This window comes from Piliocolobus tephrosceles, chromosome 13 (assembly GCF_002776525.5).
Source record: "Piliocolobus tephrosceles isolate RC106 chromosome 13, ASM277652v3, whole genome shotgun sequence".
Taxonomy (NCBI): domain Eukaryota; kingdom Metazoa; phylum Chordata; class Mammalia; order Primates; family Cercopithecidae; genus Piliocolobus; species Piliocolobus tephrosceles.
In genome coordinates this window covers 114,632,979-114,651,680 of record NC_045446.1, presented here as the reverse complement: position 1 = coordinate 114,651,680, position 18,702 = coordinate 114,632,979, and the positions used below count along the sequence as shown (strand labels likewise).

Below are 18,702 nucleotides of genomic sequence, written 5' to 3'. Positions count from 1 at the left end.
GCTTCCCAAGTAGCTGGGATTACAGGAATGTGCCTCCATGCCCAGCTAATTTTTGTATTTTTAGTAGAGATGGGGTTTCACCATGTTGGCCAGACTGGTCTTGAACTCCTGACCTCATGATCTACCCACCTCGGCCTCCCTAAGTGCTGGGATTACAGGCGTGAGCCACTGCGCCCAGCCCTTCTTACTCTTTATGGAGTAATTAGTAGAGATGAATATTTCCCTTCTTAAAAATAACCACTTAGATATTGCAGCGAGAGGGGGTAAAAAAAAAAAAAAAAAAAAAAGGGCATGGGTGAAGCATAACTAAGCCACCAGTCACCCAAATAGTGACAGTCAAGAGTAAATGGGCAATGAACCCTCAGCCTCAGTGTTGGGGAGAGCACAGGGGCTGCAAATGTCCTGATGACACGGAGAATGTGCCTTAGGGGGCAGCAGTTAATTCAACTACACTCAGCCATGGCCGAGTGGGAATACATAGGTCCCAAGTTGCCTGATTGTCTGATTTTTCAGGAGAAGCCAGGAATCTGATTTTTTAATGTTTAACCTTCTAACTTTTAAATGTTGGCACATAATTTTTAAAAAAACAATATATGGCTCAAAACAGGTCTGAAAATTGAATTAAAACTGAACCTCGCAGTGGAGCTGAAAGCTTCCTGCTTTGCAGCTCTGAGTGATGAAGTTTGAGATCTCTGTGCTAAGGTGAGATCATAGTTATAGTCATTACAGGGATGCTATGAGCACTCTTTCAGTCTCAATTTTTTTTCTTTTTCTCATGTATATATATTTTAAAATAGTTGATATTGGCGGGTTGTGGGGGGGGGGGGGTGTCTCGCTGTGTTTCCCAGACTGGTCTTAAAATCCTGGGCTCAGTGATCCTTCCACTTCAGATAACCAAAGTGTTAGGATTACAGCTGTGAGCCACCGCACCTGGACCATCTCAGTCGTTTCTAGTAGGATGTAAACTCCCCGAAGTAAAGAACTCGGTCTTTGTTAGCCGCAGGTGTATCCTTGTAAAACAGTGCCTGGGACAGAGTCAGGGCTGGAGAAATGCATGCTGAGGTAATCAACCACTCATCAGGAATGAATTGAGCAGGCTGCAGTGTGGCCGTCATTGCCCTCCTGGGGCCCCATGCAAGGCAGGAGAGGGGATCCTGGATCGAGGAAGTTGAGCTCTGGCCACCAACTCCCATGAGCAGGATCTCTGAACTTGAAAGGTCTTTCCTGATGGGTCGGGGGATAGGGGCAGAAGTCAGTCTGAGCAGTTGCCAGAGCCCTGATATCAGAGTTCTATTTTGGGGTAAAGGAAACCTTCCCCTACCCCTCACCCTATCATCCATCTCTCGTATTTCCACAGGGATTATGGCGTGTCTTTATGGGTTGGGTAGCATTTGGGTCATGCACAGAGAGAGGCTGTTGGCTCCTCAAAACACAACTATCTACATCTCAGGTGATTTCAGAAACCCCTTTCAGTCAGTAGTTTCAGTCAGTAGTTTCAGTCAGTAGTTACTGGCTCACGCCAGTAACCTTCGCACTGTGGGATGCTGAGGCACGCAGATCTCTTGAGCTCAGGAGTTGGAGACCAGTCTGGGCAACATGACAAAACCCCATCTCTGCAAAAACAAAACAAAACAATTAGCTGGGCCTTGTGGTGCATGTCAGTAGTCCCAGCTACTCAGGAGGCCAGTGCAGGATAATCACTTGAGCCTGGGAGGTGGAGGTTGCATTGAGCTGAGATTGTGCCATGGTACTCTGGCCTGGGTGATGGGAGTGAAACCCTGTCTCAAAAAAAAAAAAAACGGAAAAAAAAAAATAATAATAATAATTTTAAAAGGCCAGGCACAGTGGCTCATGCCTGTAGTCCCAGCACTTTCGGAGGCCGAGGCAGGTGGATTACCTGAGGTCCGGAGTTCGAGACCAGACTGACCAACATGGTGAAATCCCATCTCTACTAAAAATACAAAATTAGCCGGGCATGGTGGTTCATGCCAGTAATCCCAGCTACTCGGGAGGCTGAGGCAGGAGAATCGCTTGAACCTGGGAGGCAGAGGTTGTGGTGAGCCGAGATCGTGCCATTGCACTCCAGCCTGGGCAACAAAAGCAAAACTCCGTCTCAAAAAAAAAAAAAACAAAAAACAAAAAAACACAACAACAACAAAAACCCCACTTGCAGTTGGCAGCATGGTTGAAAAGATGGCTGGCAGAACTTGACAGAAAAACTTAGGGGGGAGAGTGTAGGACAGGCTACTCTGCAATTTCTTTAGAATAGTGTTCCTTAAAGTGTGTTTTGTGGACTATTGGTATAACTTGAATAGATATTACTTGAAAAAAAGGGAGTTGGAGCAAATCTGGGAACAACTGAAACAAAGTTAAACAGGTTTTTTCCTGCAGGACTTTTCAGAGCCTTTAGTATAATAATGTGCATGATGAAACTCTACTAACAAAATAGAATATGCAGTTAGGCTAATTTGGGCATGAATTTTTTTTTTTTTTTTGATAGCATTTCTTTCAACAGTGTGTTCCTTAGAAACCACTGTCTTAAAGCACTGTTGTCTTCCCAGCTCTGGAGGTGAGGTTCCAATCATGCGGTTCTTAAGATGTTCTCCCTCTGCCCGGAGAGGCGGGGTTTCTGTTGAGTTTGCAGAACTCTCTCCAGGTGTGAGGATGGGGAGGGAGGTTGGGCTCCTGAGGGCAGTGATGCAGGGAACTCCACCAGAGCTGGTCGGAGCCCACTTTGCCTGTGCAACCAACCATTGGCTTCCCTGTCTTCCAGCTGGCCATGGGGTGATCTGCCAGTACGTGCAAACTCTCCAGCATTCCTGAACGTGAACAGAACGTGAACAAGGTACTCCCCTCCTGCTTCTAAACAGATGCCCCCGACCTCTCAGCAAGGGTGACTGAGGAAGGTACCCTCTCGTCTGGAGATGACAAGAAGGCCTGCCTCTCACTTCTGTGGGGAGATCAGCTGCCCCTGAGTTTCTTCTTGCCTGGAGGATTATGGTGCTGACCCCTGGGATTCAAGGGCAGGCTCCCCGCTGGACACAGCTCCAGGGTGAAAGGCGGCAGCCAAGACTGCCTCTCCCTCCCGCTGCCTGGGACTTTCACCTGCTGATCAGGAAACAGTGGGCACTGAGGTTAGGTGTGGGGCCGTGGTGGCACAGCTTCAATCATGAAATCCTGTAATCCCAGCACTTTGGGAGGCCGAGACAGGTGGATCATGAGGTCAGGAGATCGAGACCATCCTGGCTAACACGGTGAAACCCCATCTCTACTAAAAAATACAAAAAACTAGCCGGGCGAGGTGGCGGGCGCCTGTAGTCCCAGCTGCTCGGGAGGCTGAGGGAGGAGAACGGCGTCAACCCGGGAGGCGGAGCTTGCAGTGAGCTGACATCCAGCCCCTGCACTCCAGCCTGGGCGACAGAGCCAGACTCCGTAGACTCCGTCTCAAAACAAAACAAAAGAAAAAAGAACTCCCTCGTGGGCTGAGGATGGAAACGGGAAGGCAGAAGCCTTTGAGGGAGGTGGAGTGTGGTGGACACGAGGGACCGGATTCCTGGCTTCCGCTGCCGTCGGGGAAGCTGCCAGGAGAGGGCGGTGCAGAGCTTCCTTGCCTTCTCTCCCTAGCTCTGCCTTACAACTGGCCACACACAAGGTGAGTGTGCGGAACTTGGCTCTTCCTCCCCAGACGGGGCAGCTGAGCTCACACAGGACGCACATCTATCTACCTTGTCCCCTTCCCTGGGTAGTCAGGTGTATACTGAGGCCTCCAAATTTTGTCTGGCCTCAGGTCCCATGAAAAGAGCAAAGGATTGCCACAGCAACCACAGAAAGAGAATTGTGCACCAGGGTTACGGTAGGTAATAAGATTTACTGAAAACGTCTCGGCCACATTCAGTACTGGTTTGGTGGATACATCAGAAGGAGGTTGCATAACATTAGGCAGGTGGAGGGGCTGGGAGGAAGAGATGTGGGCGCCCGTGTGCCCGTGTTGGGGGACACCTGTCCAGGTGGTGAGTGGAACGGGGTGTGTGGTTTGTGTGTGTGTGTGTGTGAACAAGAGAAACGAACCAGAAAAGGAAATGCATTTTATCCCACTGCACATTGCAAAAGTCTCACGCCAAAAAAGCTAGACTTTCCTCTATGTATGGCATGAAAACGGAGTAAAAAATGATGGGATCACCCAGATTATAAATAAGATTGTTTCTCAAAAATCCCTATTAAAACATTAAATATCAGCTCTTCTGGGGGAGAAATACATTCATTTCAGGGAGACCTCGGAAGAGTGACCATCCTTTTGCTCTACCCCAGCCAGGTGGGGGAGGGGAAGCCCCGCGGGTCCCCTCCAGTCGAGCCAGGTCGCCACTCCCATCCTGCCACTGAAGGAGATGGCTAATGCACAATTTACAAATGAAACTGCACGTCCATTAAATTAAACCCAATGGGAAACACACATGTGACCAGTCCTGTCATTCACAGCCATGGGGTGAGAGGGAACAGGAGGAGAGGGTGCCAACCAAGGGGGTCTGGAAGGTGGGTGGGAGGGTATGTGTTAGGGTGGACAGTGGAGAGCCTCCTCCTCCTTCCAGGGGCCCCAGTTCCTCCAGGGCTGTGGACAGCAGGGTGTGTGGGGTGGGCACCCCTGCAGGTCTTGGGTGCCATTCTCTGGGCCCTCCCCATTTTGGATATTGATGGGAAGGGGGATGTAGCACCTTCTCCAACCCCTGGCTTCCCACTGGACTAGATACCTTCCAATGTTTCTTCTGCCTTCCGTGAAGGACAGAATGAAGAAAGGAAGCTGGAGGCTGATGGAGCCAGCCTGGGAGCAGAGGGATGGCTGTGGCAACCTGCGGGGTGGAAAGATTCCCAGATAACCTGTTTTTACCTTCTCTGAAGGTCTATGGAGGGTTTGGAGCACTGAGGGTGGGAGCATCTAGGGTAAAACACCATTGTCCTGTTGTTACAGGAGCTGAGTTCTGTGACCACCTAGGGACAGCTGTGGCCTCAAAGTCACCTTGATATGGCTCCTAGCCCAGGGTCTGCCATCTCCTTGGCTCTTGGAGTCAACCCAGAAGGGACTCCTCTTAACCTCCCACAGGTTGAGCCCACCAGCTTACAATTTGTTTCCAGGAGAGAGTGAAGGGCACTGTGGCTCCCATCCCTCTCTCCCATGTCCATGGTTGCTGTGCGCAGAGACAGGGCCTTGGAGGGATGAGCTGGAGCCCGGTGGATTCCACCCCATTCTGATCTGCAAGATGTGATGCCTCAGGCCCTCCCACTCCTCTGGCCACTGGTTATGCTTTGGGGCTCCCTCCTGCCTTTGAATGTCTGTCAAAGGAGCTGAGAACCTTCTGGGGATGAAACTCAGTCCCCCTTTGTCTCTCCCCTTCCTTCTAAGTCTGCCCCCGGAGCAAAGGCCCACTCTGCGAACAGCACCAATCTGCCTCACAGTGCAGGGCTTGTAAACGACTCAAGTCCTTCCATGGGTGGGGGCCATGGGTGCCATCTGTCCTCAGGGATTTGGTGAGTCCAGATCTCACTGCTGTCTTTCCATACAGGCTGCTCGACTGGCCCCGCCAAACAGAGTCCTTGGCAGTTCCGGGGAAGTGGGACTGGGGTCCTCGTTGAAGCTCGGTGGTTGGGAAGGAACAGGTGTCTCCTCTGCCTTTCTTCAAGCTACTGATTTGGGGAAGGTAGAGCCCAACTCCCTCAGTGCTTCTTGCCCATGTCCCCTGCCCCCCACCCTGAAGGCCTCCCGGCGACACTCCTCTCCTGCTCGATGATCAGTGCCATCTGGGCTGCCCGACTACTCCAGGGAGTCACTGTGTTCCAAGCCCAGGTCGCTGACATTCGTCGTCTGCAGCTCGTCGACCTCCTCCTCCAGCTCCTCCTCCTCCTCCTCTTCCATCTCATCCTCATCCTCTTCTTCTGTCCCATCCAATGAGTCATCATGTGCAGCCATCATAGCCTGCTGCATGGCCATGGTGGCGTTGTCTGAGGACAGGGACTGCAGGTTGTCCAAGTTGATGGAACCTGCGTGAGAGAAGCAAGGGTCAGGACGAGGCAGGGGCTGCCGGTCAGGGCCAGCACCTCTGTGTTGGACAGGGTGTAACGGACTGGCTCATAGAGCAGGGAACTTCTCCTTTCTCGGGCTGCCCAGGTCTGAGCTGGACAGTGCCCTGGTATGAAGTCTCCCATCCATTCACTCGTCAGCTACTTCCGGCCCCATTCACTGAGCATTTTCTTTAGGTGTTGACCACTTTCGACTTTCTAACAATTCTGTAAGGCAGGTATTATTATCCCCATTCTAAAGAGGAGGAAACGGAGTCTCAGACAGTTAAGTCATTAACTCAAGATGACATTGTCAGTGATGACAGAGTTGGAATTCTCTCCCAGGTTGGTCTAGTCCCCTAAATCTCTTTTTTTCCCCATAACCCATAAGATGATGGCTTAGCACAAAGGAACCTGTGTGCAACCATACACATACACGTGTGCATGAGGTTATGTGTGCACACACGCACACCTACACCCCACTCCCCATGCAGAGCTATCTTCATGTGCCAAGCTATAAAATGTCTAGCTCATTGAATTATTCATTGTGCACTAGGCGACTGGCAATTCGAAATGTGTATATGGAGGGTGTAATGGAGAGGCTGGGAAAACGGAGCTCTTCCTGGCCTCTGTTCCCGAGCCAGCTGCCTGCCTTGGTATTTATAGATGACCCTGGCTCCCGAGGAGCTGTGCAGATACTGACTGGTGCTAAGGAACTCAGATGGGTTCGGACACAGGGGGCTCTGCTGAGCAGTCACTGACTTGCGTGACCACCAACTCCCACTTGTCTTTACGAGAGTGCATCTGGTCTGTTAAGTTATGTTCAAAAACAGCCCCTTCTTTAGGGCTTTGGGGAGGGATAATTGCTGTGACAGAGCAGCGATGGGAGCCCAGGTAAGGAGACAGCCCTTGAATCTTTGCACAGCTTGACCTAAAGAAGCTCCAGGAGCACCCCCAGCCCTTGTCTAGGGTGTGCTCAGCCCCAGTTCTTACCATCGGGGTTTGTCCCCGGGGCACCGCCCTGCTGCTGCAGCACCCCTGCAGCGATGGAGTTGGGCCAGAATCTTTGGGTGGGCCGGTGCTGGGACTTGATCTTCTTGGCTTTGGGAGCAGGGTCTGGGTTGCTGGCATCAAGCATGGGCTGCAGGATGCGCCTCCGGGCATTGATGAACCTGCCCAGAGGTAAAGTGGAGACCTGGTGAGTCACCGGCTGCATTGCCTTGGGGTGGGGGTAGGGAGGGTGAAGCTGCCTTCAGACTCCATTTCACAGAGAAGATCGGGGTTCCCATCCCGGATGTAAAAGCCCAGCAGGGAGAAGGGCCCTGGGTACTGAGAAGTTCATGAAGTCTCCTGGGGCTTGGTAACTGCAAAGTCGTATGGGAAGAATGCATGGCGGGGGGGCGGGGGGGGGTCAGAAATCCTTGCTCAAGACCTTCCAGGTTGAACAGAGGAGGAGAGCATAGTAGTCATAGGCACTAACCTCTGACTTCTCTCCAGAGGGCCAAGGGCTTGGATCAGGGCCCTCAACTCGGGTCTACTTTCATCCAGCCAGACCTTGCTCTCTGAGCTCCCCATGACAGCCCAGCCAGGCACAGAGACTGGGAACGCTGACATCCCTGTGGGGTCAGAATGGCTACTCTTCCTCCCTCTCCCCACTCCCAGCTTTGCAGCATGTTTTCGTTTCAGTTCACAGGGGGGTGGGGTAGACCAGTTGACCACGGGCCTCCAGTGCACGGGTGCAGGCAATCCTGATTCTCTCTGCCTTGCAGGTGGGCGTGGGTTTTCTATTCCTCTAGGAGCTTCCAGGGATGTGCCTGACACAATGTCCCAGCAGAGGGCGCTGAGAAGCTGCAGATGAAGCCACAGGTGCCAGTGTTGATTCTTGCTTTCTGTTTCTAGCCCAAATGGGGGGACTGGCATGGTAGCTGGGCTGAGATTGAGGCAGATCCTGGCATGCGAGTCTCTTTTTTCTGCTACGCATTCCCCTGCCCAGAAGGTGTCCCCTGGATATGGCAGCCTGCGCGCAGATGATGCAAACTCACCAGTTATTTACTTGCAGGAGGGTGAGGTTGGTCTGGGCTGCGATCTGCCTCTTCTCGTCCTCCGTGGGGTAGGGGTGCTGAAACGAGAGGTGGAGGCTAGTGAGGGCTGGGCACATGCTGGTCTGGCCCCGCCGAGAGACTGTGCCCATGCCATGGACACTATCCTAAGCCAGGCAGCCCGAATGGTTTGGGAACCAAAATTGGGGAAGTGTCACGTTTGCTCTCCACAGAGAATGGACCTAGGGCTTGGAGGAAGGCTGCCCCATGCCCGAGACTCCACATCCCAGACTGGCCAGCCCTCAACTGAGCCCACACAATGGGGAGCCAGGGAGGTTTCCCAAGACCAGGATGGTTCAGTACTGACAGCTTCCAAGGCACATCCTTCTCACTTGATCCTCACTGCCGCCCCCAGCAGGCATTGTCAGTGTTAGGGTTTCCAGTGGCCTCAAACGTCCATAGAAGGTGGTAAGCGGGGTGAATGGATCAATCTAAGTTAACTGATATTTACTGAATATCTACTATGTGCCCAGATTTATGCTAGGCATTGCTAGGAGACAGAATAAGTACTACTTGTATAGTGCTTTATAACCTGTAAAATGCTTTCATGCATTTTATTCATGAAAAAATCATAATTTTATTTAATAAAGCACATCATTAAAACTCTGAAAGGTAGGCAGGTTAGGCATTGTTATTCCCACTTTGCAGATGAAGAGACGGAATGACCCCTCCAGTGTCCCCCAGATGGTAGCAACAGCTCAGATCTGATTTGGGTCCAGTCTTTCTCCATTGCTTTGCGATGCCACTTTACAGGACTGAGTGGAGGTGAGAAAGAGAGCGGGGCAGGTGTCTCTCCCAGTTCCCGCATGCTGTAGCCTGTGCACTGACTACACGTGGGCTGGTGTCTCTCCCAGTCCCCGCATGCTGTAGCCCGTGCACTGACTACGCGTGGGCAGGTGTCTCTCCCAGTCCCCCGCATGCTGTAGCCTGTGCACTGACTACGCGTGGGCAGGTGTCTCTCCCAGTCCCCCGCATGCTGTAGCCCGTGCACTGACCACGCGTCTGTCTCCCTCTCTCAGACTGTGATACAGGAGGGCACCAGGATACTGAATGTATCCCCAGTGCCTTCCACATACAAATGACATACAAATGCCTGCTGAGTGAAGGAAAGCAAAAACAGAGCACTCGATGCTGTGGTTTGGGTGATGAGCACTGTAGAGGCTAAGAAGGAGGAGAGAAATAGGTGCTGGCCAGAGTGGTGGGGAAGACAGAACAGGTCACATTAAAGGATGAAAAGGCTCTCGGTGTCAGTGGGAAGAGGCTCCTGACCCCATCAGGAGGGAGGCCACATGATGGCTGAGTCTATGCACTCCCAGGACTTGTTCAGGCCACAGCCTAGTGCCTGGCACCCAGCAGGCGTGAAATTAAGGTGTGGCGAACATCTGAATAAGGCACCGTTTTGTCCTGGAAGCTAGAGGAGGTTTGGGGGCTCTTATGGCAGAAGATCAAGCCATCCAGCACCCTCAGGCTAAAATCATTCCTTTTGATTGGAGTGGTATTAGAAAGTGGTGCTTGAGCTGTCTAGGGTCCCCGAGATGGGAGGTCTCACAATCTGGCTCTATTATGACTAGCTATGAAATCTCAGGCATGTCACTTAACTACACATCATCAAGTCATCTAACAAATAAGTGAAATTACACTTGTAAAACGCTCAATAAAAGGTACCAATACTGTTATTATCAGTGTTGGAAGGTGCTTAAAACTTTCTGAGGAAAAAGGTTGCGATCAGCAGCCTCGGCGGCCCTCTCATCATCGGCGGAAAAGGAGAGCAGCCTCCTCCCTGCCTCAGCATCCCCCAGATGAAGCGATCAGGACCATGTGTTGCTTTAATGCAAACCTCTGACCCTGACCACCCTGCCACGGCAGCTGGGACTTGTGATTCATACAATATTAAGATTCTAACAAGAAAGGTGGCACATCAGCATTACAGAAGACAATTTTATTCGAATTGGGAAGGAGCAGAGGGAGGACTCAAGGAGGGAGTGCAGACGGCCCCAGGGGGCAGAGGGGCAGGGACTCTGAGAACTCTGACACCTTGTGGGGTCAAGCCCTAGTGCCTGGCTCCAACCTCCCTATTTGTGGGAAAGAGCCAAGTAACCTCCTTTTCCATAGCCAGCCGGTCTGTAGACAAAATGCAGCAAAAATGTGGTGACTTTTTGGCCTTCCCAGGCCCCAGGGCCTTTCAAGCCTCCATGCCCTCACAAGTGCTGGCCCTCCTCTGGAGCGCGCTTCCTCCCGCCTGTCCTCGCGTGCCTTTCTGAGCTTCTGTGAGGACCTGCCACAGATCACAGCCTCTGTGAGGCCCTTCCCGACTCCCTGAGGCAAAGCTGGTCATGGTGGCCTCTGAATGATCGCTTTTCACCCACTAGATGGCAAGATATGTGTCCCCCACTAGGCCATGAGCTTCTCTCAGGCAGGGACCCCATCTTATTAGACATTGTTTATTCCCAGTGTGCAGACCAGGCACAGTTTGCAGACAGACAAAGAGGCCAATGTTGAAGGATTGTGTAGGGAACTGAGGAATGAACTAGCACAACAAGGAGATGCAAACTGGTTTCTTGAGCAGAGCTAGTGGCCGTCCTGGCTGTGCCGGTTCACCAGCCCACAAATGCTGGGCATCTGCTGCATCCCGGGTGCTGGCAAGCAAAAGGTATCTGAAGTTAAGAGCGCACAGACTAGACGGAAAGAATAAAAGGAGGAAAAAGGCTCTCTATTAATGGGAAGTCCGTGCTAAGCACCCCTTTGGTGACAAAAGAAGAAGGTCCGTAGGGAAGGGGATTTCAGCTGGACCTTGAAGAATGGCAAAGCCATTCTAGTAGAGGAGAGGATGATGTTCCAGGCAGGAGCCTTGCACTAGGACTTATGTTTAAGCCAGTAGGATGAAAAATTCTTCTACTGTTAACGACCTCCAGAGAAGGAAATCCTCCAGCCTTCCTTGGAAGAATAATGTTTGCTGCCTCTAAGGAGGCTTCTGTTGCTGGGCCCCCATTCTGAGTAGATGTCACACATACACAGATTAACATGCTCCAGTCTAATGGGGAGCTATGAGAAGCAAGTGCCACCCAAAACTGGCTGGTTGCTCTCTTATGAATGAGGATATAAAGCCCCTAACCACTCCCTGGTGCAAGTCCTCACCACCTATCCTTCCTGGAACCAGTATCTCAGGACACACGCTGTGGAGGCCATGGGGTAAGTAGCAGCATTTAGCAGCTTTGGGGACAGGTGTGTCGGCCAGAACATTCCTGGCACCACATCTGAGTGGTCATGGGAGCAGTCCAGCTTGTACACACCTCAGACCACATGATTCCTGAGGACAGAGTCAAAATAGTCCTGGCCCCTGGACAGACCACGATTGGGTCAGTGCTACTTTTAGCACAACTGGCCAGGCTTGGGGCCAAGGATGGGAAGAAGAATCAAATGAGATCACGGCAAACCATCAAGCCACAGTGGTTGCTCTCTGCTCATTATTGGAGGGAACTCCCTGGAGTTGGAAGAGAAGGACCCAGACAGTAGCTCTTGGGAAGCAGACAATCCTTCCTTGAAAAATAAGTATATACAGCTCATGAAAAGCACAGGGGAAAAAAAAAGAAAAAGAGGTACAGAACAGACTAGAAGATGACAGAGCCTTCTCAGGGACAGCTGGAGCCTCACACGACTGGGCAGTGCTGCCACAGAGTAAAGGACCTTCAGAGATAGGATCAAGTCCTGACCCACCCCTTAACACTGTGTGACCCTGGCACACGCAAGTGACCGTTGTTTGTGTGATGTCTTCCATCCTTAGATGGGAATAGCAAAACAGTGCCTACCTCTTGGACATGGGGATGATTTAACGAGACAGTGCAGGGTAAGCCTGTGTGCTCCACTGACTTGCTCTGTGTGATGCACTAAAGCCTCCAGGCATCATCTAGTTGAATAGTCAAGGATTCTAGAGAAGGGAATTGTGGTATTTACACCAAGTAGGTGTCTCACGGCACTGTAGTTGCCACCAGGAAGTTCCTCTGAAATCTGACCTCAACTCTTTCCCATCTCTCTCTGAATACCTCCCTACACAGCTCCATAACACAACTCTCCTCTTGACTAAACTGACGCTAAAAGCATCTTTCAATTGAAAGAGTGAGTTCTGCCCAGACATGGTTCAGAAGGAAGCTAAGCCAGTGCTGGTTCACAGGTCTCTGGACATTTCTTTCATGCACGGCCCATTGGCAATTGTCCTTCCACCTCCTAGCCATGCAGATCTCACCACAAGGTGGGCCAGATCACCAAGGGATATAGCAGATGGGAAGCCGCAGCCTGTCAGTGTCAATAGACACTGGTGGAGCGGGGCTTGGAGCCTGATTCAGACCAGCCAGCCTCCATTAGGTTTCCTGCCATCAGCAGCAGCACCGCGCCAGAGGCCACCACACGCTTTTCCCCTTCCTCTCTCTCTTGACGGCTGTGGGGCCATGGACTGCTGCCAGTCACCACTCTGGGGTGGTTCCACTCTAGGAAGGCCAGAGACCCAGAGGAAGGCAGCCAGGACGGTGGGGAGCCCCAAAATGCCCACATTCCATCACATCTAAGAGGCCATCGATGGTGGGATGTACCCAATTTCAGAAATGTTAAAATGGAAAACAAAAAAAGCCTTTCAGAGTAAAGAGGAGCACAATAAGTCACCGAAGAAACTTCTCTTTCTGTAGTCATTGTGCTTGTTCAGGCTTTCCAATCTTTCATTTTTCTTCTCATTTTTATCCCTGTTCCCCTTAAAACTGTGAACGCTCAGTAAAGTACAAAGAAAAGCAAACACCCATGTAACCACCCCCAGGTCAAAAAAATAGGATACTACCAGCACCCCACAAACCCCCTTCTGTCCCTCCCAAACGCTCCTCCAAAGATCTCCTGACTTTCACAGTAGCCACCTTCTTGCTTTTCTTTACAGTTTTACTATCTGTGTTACATCCTAAACATGATGGCCTAGCTGACATCAGGGTTTTGAACCTGATATAAATGGAATCATTCATCCACGCTGTTTCTGTTTTACTGTAATTGTTCATTTTAATCGCTGTGTAGTTTTCCACTGTGAAAATACCCTGCTGTCCCGTTCTTTACCTTCCTGCCATCTCAAAACTATTCTCTTTCCCTCCGGTTTCTGTGTCAATCTATCCTTCACAATGCCAGCAAGATGGGTCCTTCGTAACCTCCCCAATCCCCATCCCTGCTTAAGTGAAGCCCTCTTGGATGCCCCTTCTATGAGCTCTGAGTGCTTGCCCTAGCTAGGATTCTTCCTACTACAAGGGTGATCTGTGTAGTTAAACTGCCTGTCACCCCAAGGGGCAGGCTGCAAGTGTTTTGAGAAAAGGGACCATGTCTTTCTTTTCAACCCTACTTCACTGGCACCAAGGAAATACGTGTGGCAGGTAGTAAGTGTTCAGTACGTATCTGTTGAACGAACAAACATGGGGCCTTCGGAGTAACTGGTGCTTCTCACCATTTCCTGTGGGCATCTGCGGGCTAGAGGGGAGCAGGGAAAACGTCAGTGATTGGACCCCCCGGGAGCTCCACCTAGAAGTAGGTTGCTCTACTTACTAATAATGGTGCTTTTTCAATGATCGTTGGATGTATATTTGGGGAGGATGTGGAAGAGAAAAAGGGGGTACTTAAAGAGTCCATTAAGGCACACTGGTTACCTCTCTAAAGAAGACTTGGAGGCAGTACTGTTAGAAGTAGGTGAGGACATGGACTCTAGAGTCAGACTGCCCAGGTTTGAATCCTTGTGTTGTCTCTAACCAGCGTGAGACTTTGGGCAAATTACTTGGTTTCTTCTTCTGTAACATGGGAGAGATAATTCCACCTGCTTCAAGGTTGTTATAAGAATTAAATGAGTATATGTGCATATATGTATGTATATATATGTATATAGGTGTGTGTATGTATGTGTGTATATATACGTGTGTGTGTAGCTAAACTGATCAGTACCAGTAAATGAGTTAATATGTGAAAGCTATTTAGAACAGTGCTTAGCGTACTCTGTGTTTGCTAAATAAATAACAAATAAAATAAACCTGTGGCTTGACGCATGTGGCTGTGTCTCTGAAGAAGCCACAGGTTGTTTCCTGGCAGATGGCAGGAGCCTCCCAGCAGCCCCTTCTGTGAGCGTACAAATACTCTCATTTCTTCAAATGGGTTTTTTTTTTTTTTTTTTTTCTGCATGCCCCAACCCCTGTATACTATGATGGGGACATTTTATCCTAACCTGGGTCTTAAGCTTCTTGGGGAATGCTGTGAGGTTGTAAATCTCCTGCAGCCAATTTTCAGGTGGACTCTCTTAGAGCTGCAGGCCCTCTGGAGTGTCCTGGGGCTCAGTGCAACCCAGGGGTCTCCTGCACACCTTCCCTTTTCAGCTCCTCCCTCCAACCCTGCAGCTGACTAGACTGTTGTTGACAAGGCTCAGTCTTGGCTGGAGAAGCGTCACTCTTCCTCCTTCCCTGGGGAGTCACTGCCAGCGGGGCACACACCCTGGGACCCCGCTACACCAGGGGATGCTCTGACGGTCGGCCATCGCTCCTGGGGAGTGGGAGGGCAGCTTCTCTCCAGCTCCCTACAGCGAAGGATGGGCAGGGAAAATACTCACACCACAGGCAGGAGTCTGAGGTCTAACATTTCTCTGTGACAGAGAGAGAAATGTAACCAAGAACCCAGCTGGCCTGGCCTCCTGCCTCCTGGTAGCCTTACACGAAAGGCCTTCAGGCACGGACGCCTGAACAGCGTCTGGAATGAAAACAGTCATGGCTGGGGAAAGGGGCCGCAGGTGTCCACAAGCTTCAAGAGTGAGAATAAGGGGTGAAGAGGATTTGATGACCACAACAACTTGGAGCGAGGGCTCACTCCCTTTGGCCAATAAGAATCATGGTGGCATTGATGATAATCTAAGAGATAATTGTCATCCAAAATGACCCCTCCTTTTTCTCTTCCTACCCAATCCTGAATCCTAGCCATCTTCATAAGACCCAGCCCAAATGCCAGCTTCTCCAACCAAACCCTGTTAACCAACATCTCAATATTACACAGAGCTCTCAGGGTCCCTGTGTCCAGCTTCTCCCACAGGGCAGGAGCCCTTTTCAGCCAGCATACCCCAGTAAGGTATGAGTGTGCAGACGGCGATGTCCTCAGCCCTGGGTGTGGCTTGCAGAGTCTGCAGCAGCAAGAGCTCCCTGGCTGGTCTCTAGGTGTAAGCAGTCGAGTGGGTTTGCTATCATTTTCTATGCATGCTGACATAAAAAGTGTCAGACAGTGGCCTGCAAGGCCACCATCGCTCAGTATATAGCCCTTTGCTCTGATGGATAGGAAGGCCTTTCTGTTGAACTCATGGCCACCCACCAGGCACTGTGTTTTCTCACTTATTATCAGTCCTATTCATCACAGGTAGCATTTCTGTGTCCATTTTATAAAAAGAAAAGCAAGACCAGAGAAGTTCATTAACCTGTTCCAGATCACACAGTAAGTAAAATTAGAGCTTGGACCCACTTCAAGCCTATCTGCCTCCAAAGTCCTTGCTCCGTGTGCTACACCATGCTGCCATAAAGGAACAGACTGCCCAAGTCTTCTTTTCTGCAGAAAAATATCCCCAGACCCCTCAGCCGCTCCTCACATGATATGCTTCCTGTTAATGTGTGTCACTGGAACAAATATCTCCCCGTCCTGCCTGCCCCCTGTGAACATGATGTCAAAGAACCTTTTGCAACCTGATTCTACGGCCTGGACCCACTCTTCTGGCTCTTGAGCCCCTCGAGTGTCCGTGCTTGTATAATAGCACTTGATTACATCATGGGTTGACCTCTCCTGGCTTATGTGTATCATTTATTTCCCCAGTTATATGATCCACCCCCTTAGTGCTGAAATCATGTCTCATAGCTGAAATTTGGGTGTTTGTGAAGAGTTACATTATTTGGAACTTAGATCATGTATTTTTTTTTTTCATAGACTGAAGTTATTCTAAAAACAGGCAGTTTTCCTGGCTAGTCCTAAAAGCCACTTTGGTTAAAGGTCTGTGTTCAAGTGGGGAGGGGTCCATGGGCTTCAGGAAGAACGGGCAAGAGACGGATCTCTGCTTTCAGGGTCAGAAGCAGAGTGGGGAAGACTCCGTGACTGATGCCTGTGAACCTTTAGCGTCTCCTTTTTGTGCTCTATTGACACGATGCCACAGTTCCTTTTCTCACGAGCCCCTGGGTCCTGTGTCACCCTATAGGCAGCATGCTGGATCTCAGGCCTCTGGCCCCCCTGACTTCAGGGTCAAATGCCCTGAAACTATGTTCACGATGATCTAAATAAGCTTTCATCAGATTCTCAAAAGAGAGAGAGGCTTAGAGAGGTTGAGAGCAATTGCTAGAAACTTCTCCTCCGGCACCCCATTCTGGCTTGGCTCCTCAAAATGCTGTTAGAAAGTGTTTTAACCTTCATCTTCTACCACCAACAAGCACTGGCATTCTTCCTATTCTTTTTTTTTCTCTCTCTTTTTTTTTTTTTAGATGGAGTCTTGCTCTGTCACCCAGGCTGGAATACAGTGGTGCGATCTCAGCTCACTGCAAGCTCCACCTCCCAGGTTCAAGCCATTCTCCTGCCTCAACCTCCTGAGTAGCTGGGACTACAGGCACCCAACACCACGCCCAGCTAATTTTTTGTATTTTTTAGTAGAGACGAGGTTTCAACCATGTTAGCCAGGATGGTCTTGATTTCCTGACCTCGTGATCTGCCTGCCTCGGCCTCCCAAAATGCTGGGATTACAGGCATGAGCCACCGCACCTGGCCCCCATTCTTTTTTTCTTTCTTTCTTTTTTTTTAAATAAAAAACTCAGCTTTTTGGGGGGGAAATGTGGCGGGGAACAGGGTCTTACTCTGTTGTCCAGGCTGGAGTGCAGTGGCACAATCAGGGCTCACTGCAGCCTTGACTTCCTGGTCTCAAATGATCCTCTTACCTCAGGCCCACGAATAGCTGGGACTACAGGTGCCCACCACCATGCCTGGCTAGTTTTTTGTATTTTTGGTAGAGATGGGGTTTTGCCATGTTGCCCAGGCTGGTCTCGAACTCTTAGACTCAGGCTATCCACCCACCTCAGCCTCCCAAAGTGCTGGCATGATTATAGGTGTGAGCCACTGTACCCGGCCCTTTTTTTTTTTTTTTTTTTTTTCCTTTTTTAAACAGAAGAGGTCTCGCTATGTTGCTCAGGCTGGTCTCGAACTCTTAGGCTCAAGTGATCCTCCTGCCTTGGCCTCCCAAAGTGCTGGGATTACCACTGTGCCTGGCCCCATTCTTCCCAGGAAGCTGATCTTAGCTGAGTAGGAATAGAAAAGCAAGCTTTTGAACTAATTCATACTAAGCTGTGAATAAATGATGGCCTCATAGGCTTTCATAGTCATTGCTTTTTACAGGGATTGGATAGTTTAAAATGGGTCTCTAATAGCGGAATTTCATTAAAAAAATTAATCCTTAATATGTATGCAAGTGGAATTTCAGACATTATGAGGAAGTTAAAGGAAAAGGTAGCAGACAAGATATTCTGGAACAAGAATGGGCCAGTCTCTCTAAGCCATTTTCTTGTTTTTTTTTTTTTTTTTTTTTTTTTTTTTAGGGGTTCTTGCTGTCCTCCACAGGTTCCCCAAAAGTTTTGCAGTTTCTTTTAGCATTTTCCAAGAAAAAGCCAATTATGGAAACTCCCAAGGCGAGACTGGAGGCATTTGCACCAGTAGCGGTACCTGTATCGGGACAAAGAACCTTCATGCCCAGCTGCTTATTCTATTCTCACAACAACCTATGAGCTGGATATTGTGGCTCCTGTCTTACAGCAGAGGAAACAGAGATGTAACAGGGTCAAGCAATCACCCCAGCTTGACAAGCTCGGTAGAGGGGGTGGTGAAACTCAACCCAGGTCCTGCTGCAGGTAACACGTCCTTTCCACAGGCTATGTGGTTTCTAAGAAACACTGCCATTCCTATGTCAGGCATGTGGATGGGTCCTGCAGGTTGATAGGGATACAGCTAGGTACAGTCAACCCCCAGTATCCGTGGGGGACTGTTTCCAGCACCCCTGGTGAATACCCAAATTCATGGATGCTCAAGTCCCTGATATAACATGGTGTAGTATTTGCATATAACCTACAAACATCCTCCCATATACTTTAAAACATTTCCAGATTACTTACAATAACTAATACAATGTAAATGCTACATAAATAGTTGTTATACTATGTTGTTTAGGGAATAATGACAAGAAGAAAGGCGATACATGTTCAGGACAGATGCAACCATCCACTTAAAAATATATTTTCAATCCAAGGCTGGTTGGATCCAGGGACACAGAACCCATAGACACAGAGGGCTGACTGTAATCCCTTCAAGACTTAACATAATGCTCTGCGCAGGGGACATAGCGAGGCATGCAAAGAATGTGGAGTGACCAAAGGCAACACCAAGGCACAGAGGCAACTGGCTGGGCTTCACCTCCACGTGCCCTCCTTGGCCCGGAGCCCTGTGCAGCACACACGCTGTTCCTGGGGTGCAGCCGCTCTGCCTCCCCCCAGCCAGA

At 50.1% G+C, this 18,702-nt stretch overlaps 1 protein-coding gene across 5 annotated transcripts in view; it reads right to left on the bottom strand.

Annotated features, from left to right (window-relative positions):
• Window positions 1–3,851: 3,851 nt before the first annotated feature.
• The window catches only part of PKNOX2 (PBX/knotted 1 homeobox 2), a 268,109-nt gene continuing 253,258 nt past the window's right edge, over window positions 3,852–18,702 (bottom strand). The window contains exons 11-13 of one of the 5 annotated variants that reach the window (XM_023208560.2): window positions 8,091–8,167; window positions 7,042–7,220; window positions 3,852–6,030 (exon numbers count right to left, since the gene is read on the bottom strand). In XM_023208560.2, the coding sequence (XP_023064328.1) occupies window positions 5,804–6,030; window positions 7,042–7,220; window positions 8,091–8,167 (483 nt within the window). In that variant the 3' untranslated portion in view covers window positions 3,852–5,803. The remainder of the gene's footprint in view (window positions 6,031–7,041; window positions 7,221–8,090; window positions 8,168–18,702) is intronic. The other 4 variants (XM_031933885.1, XM_023208562.1, XM_023208563.1 and 1 more) reach the window with 4 other exon arrangements.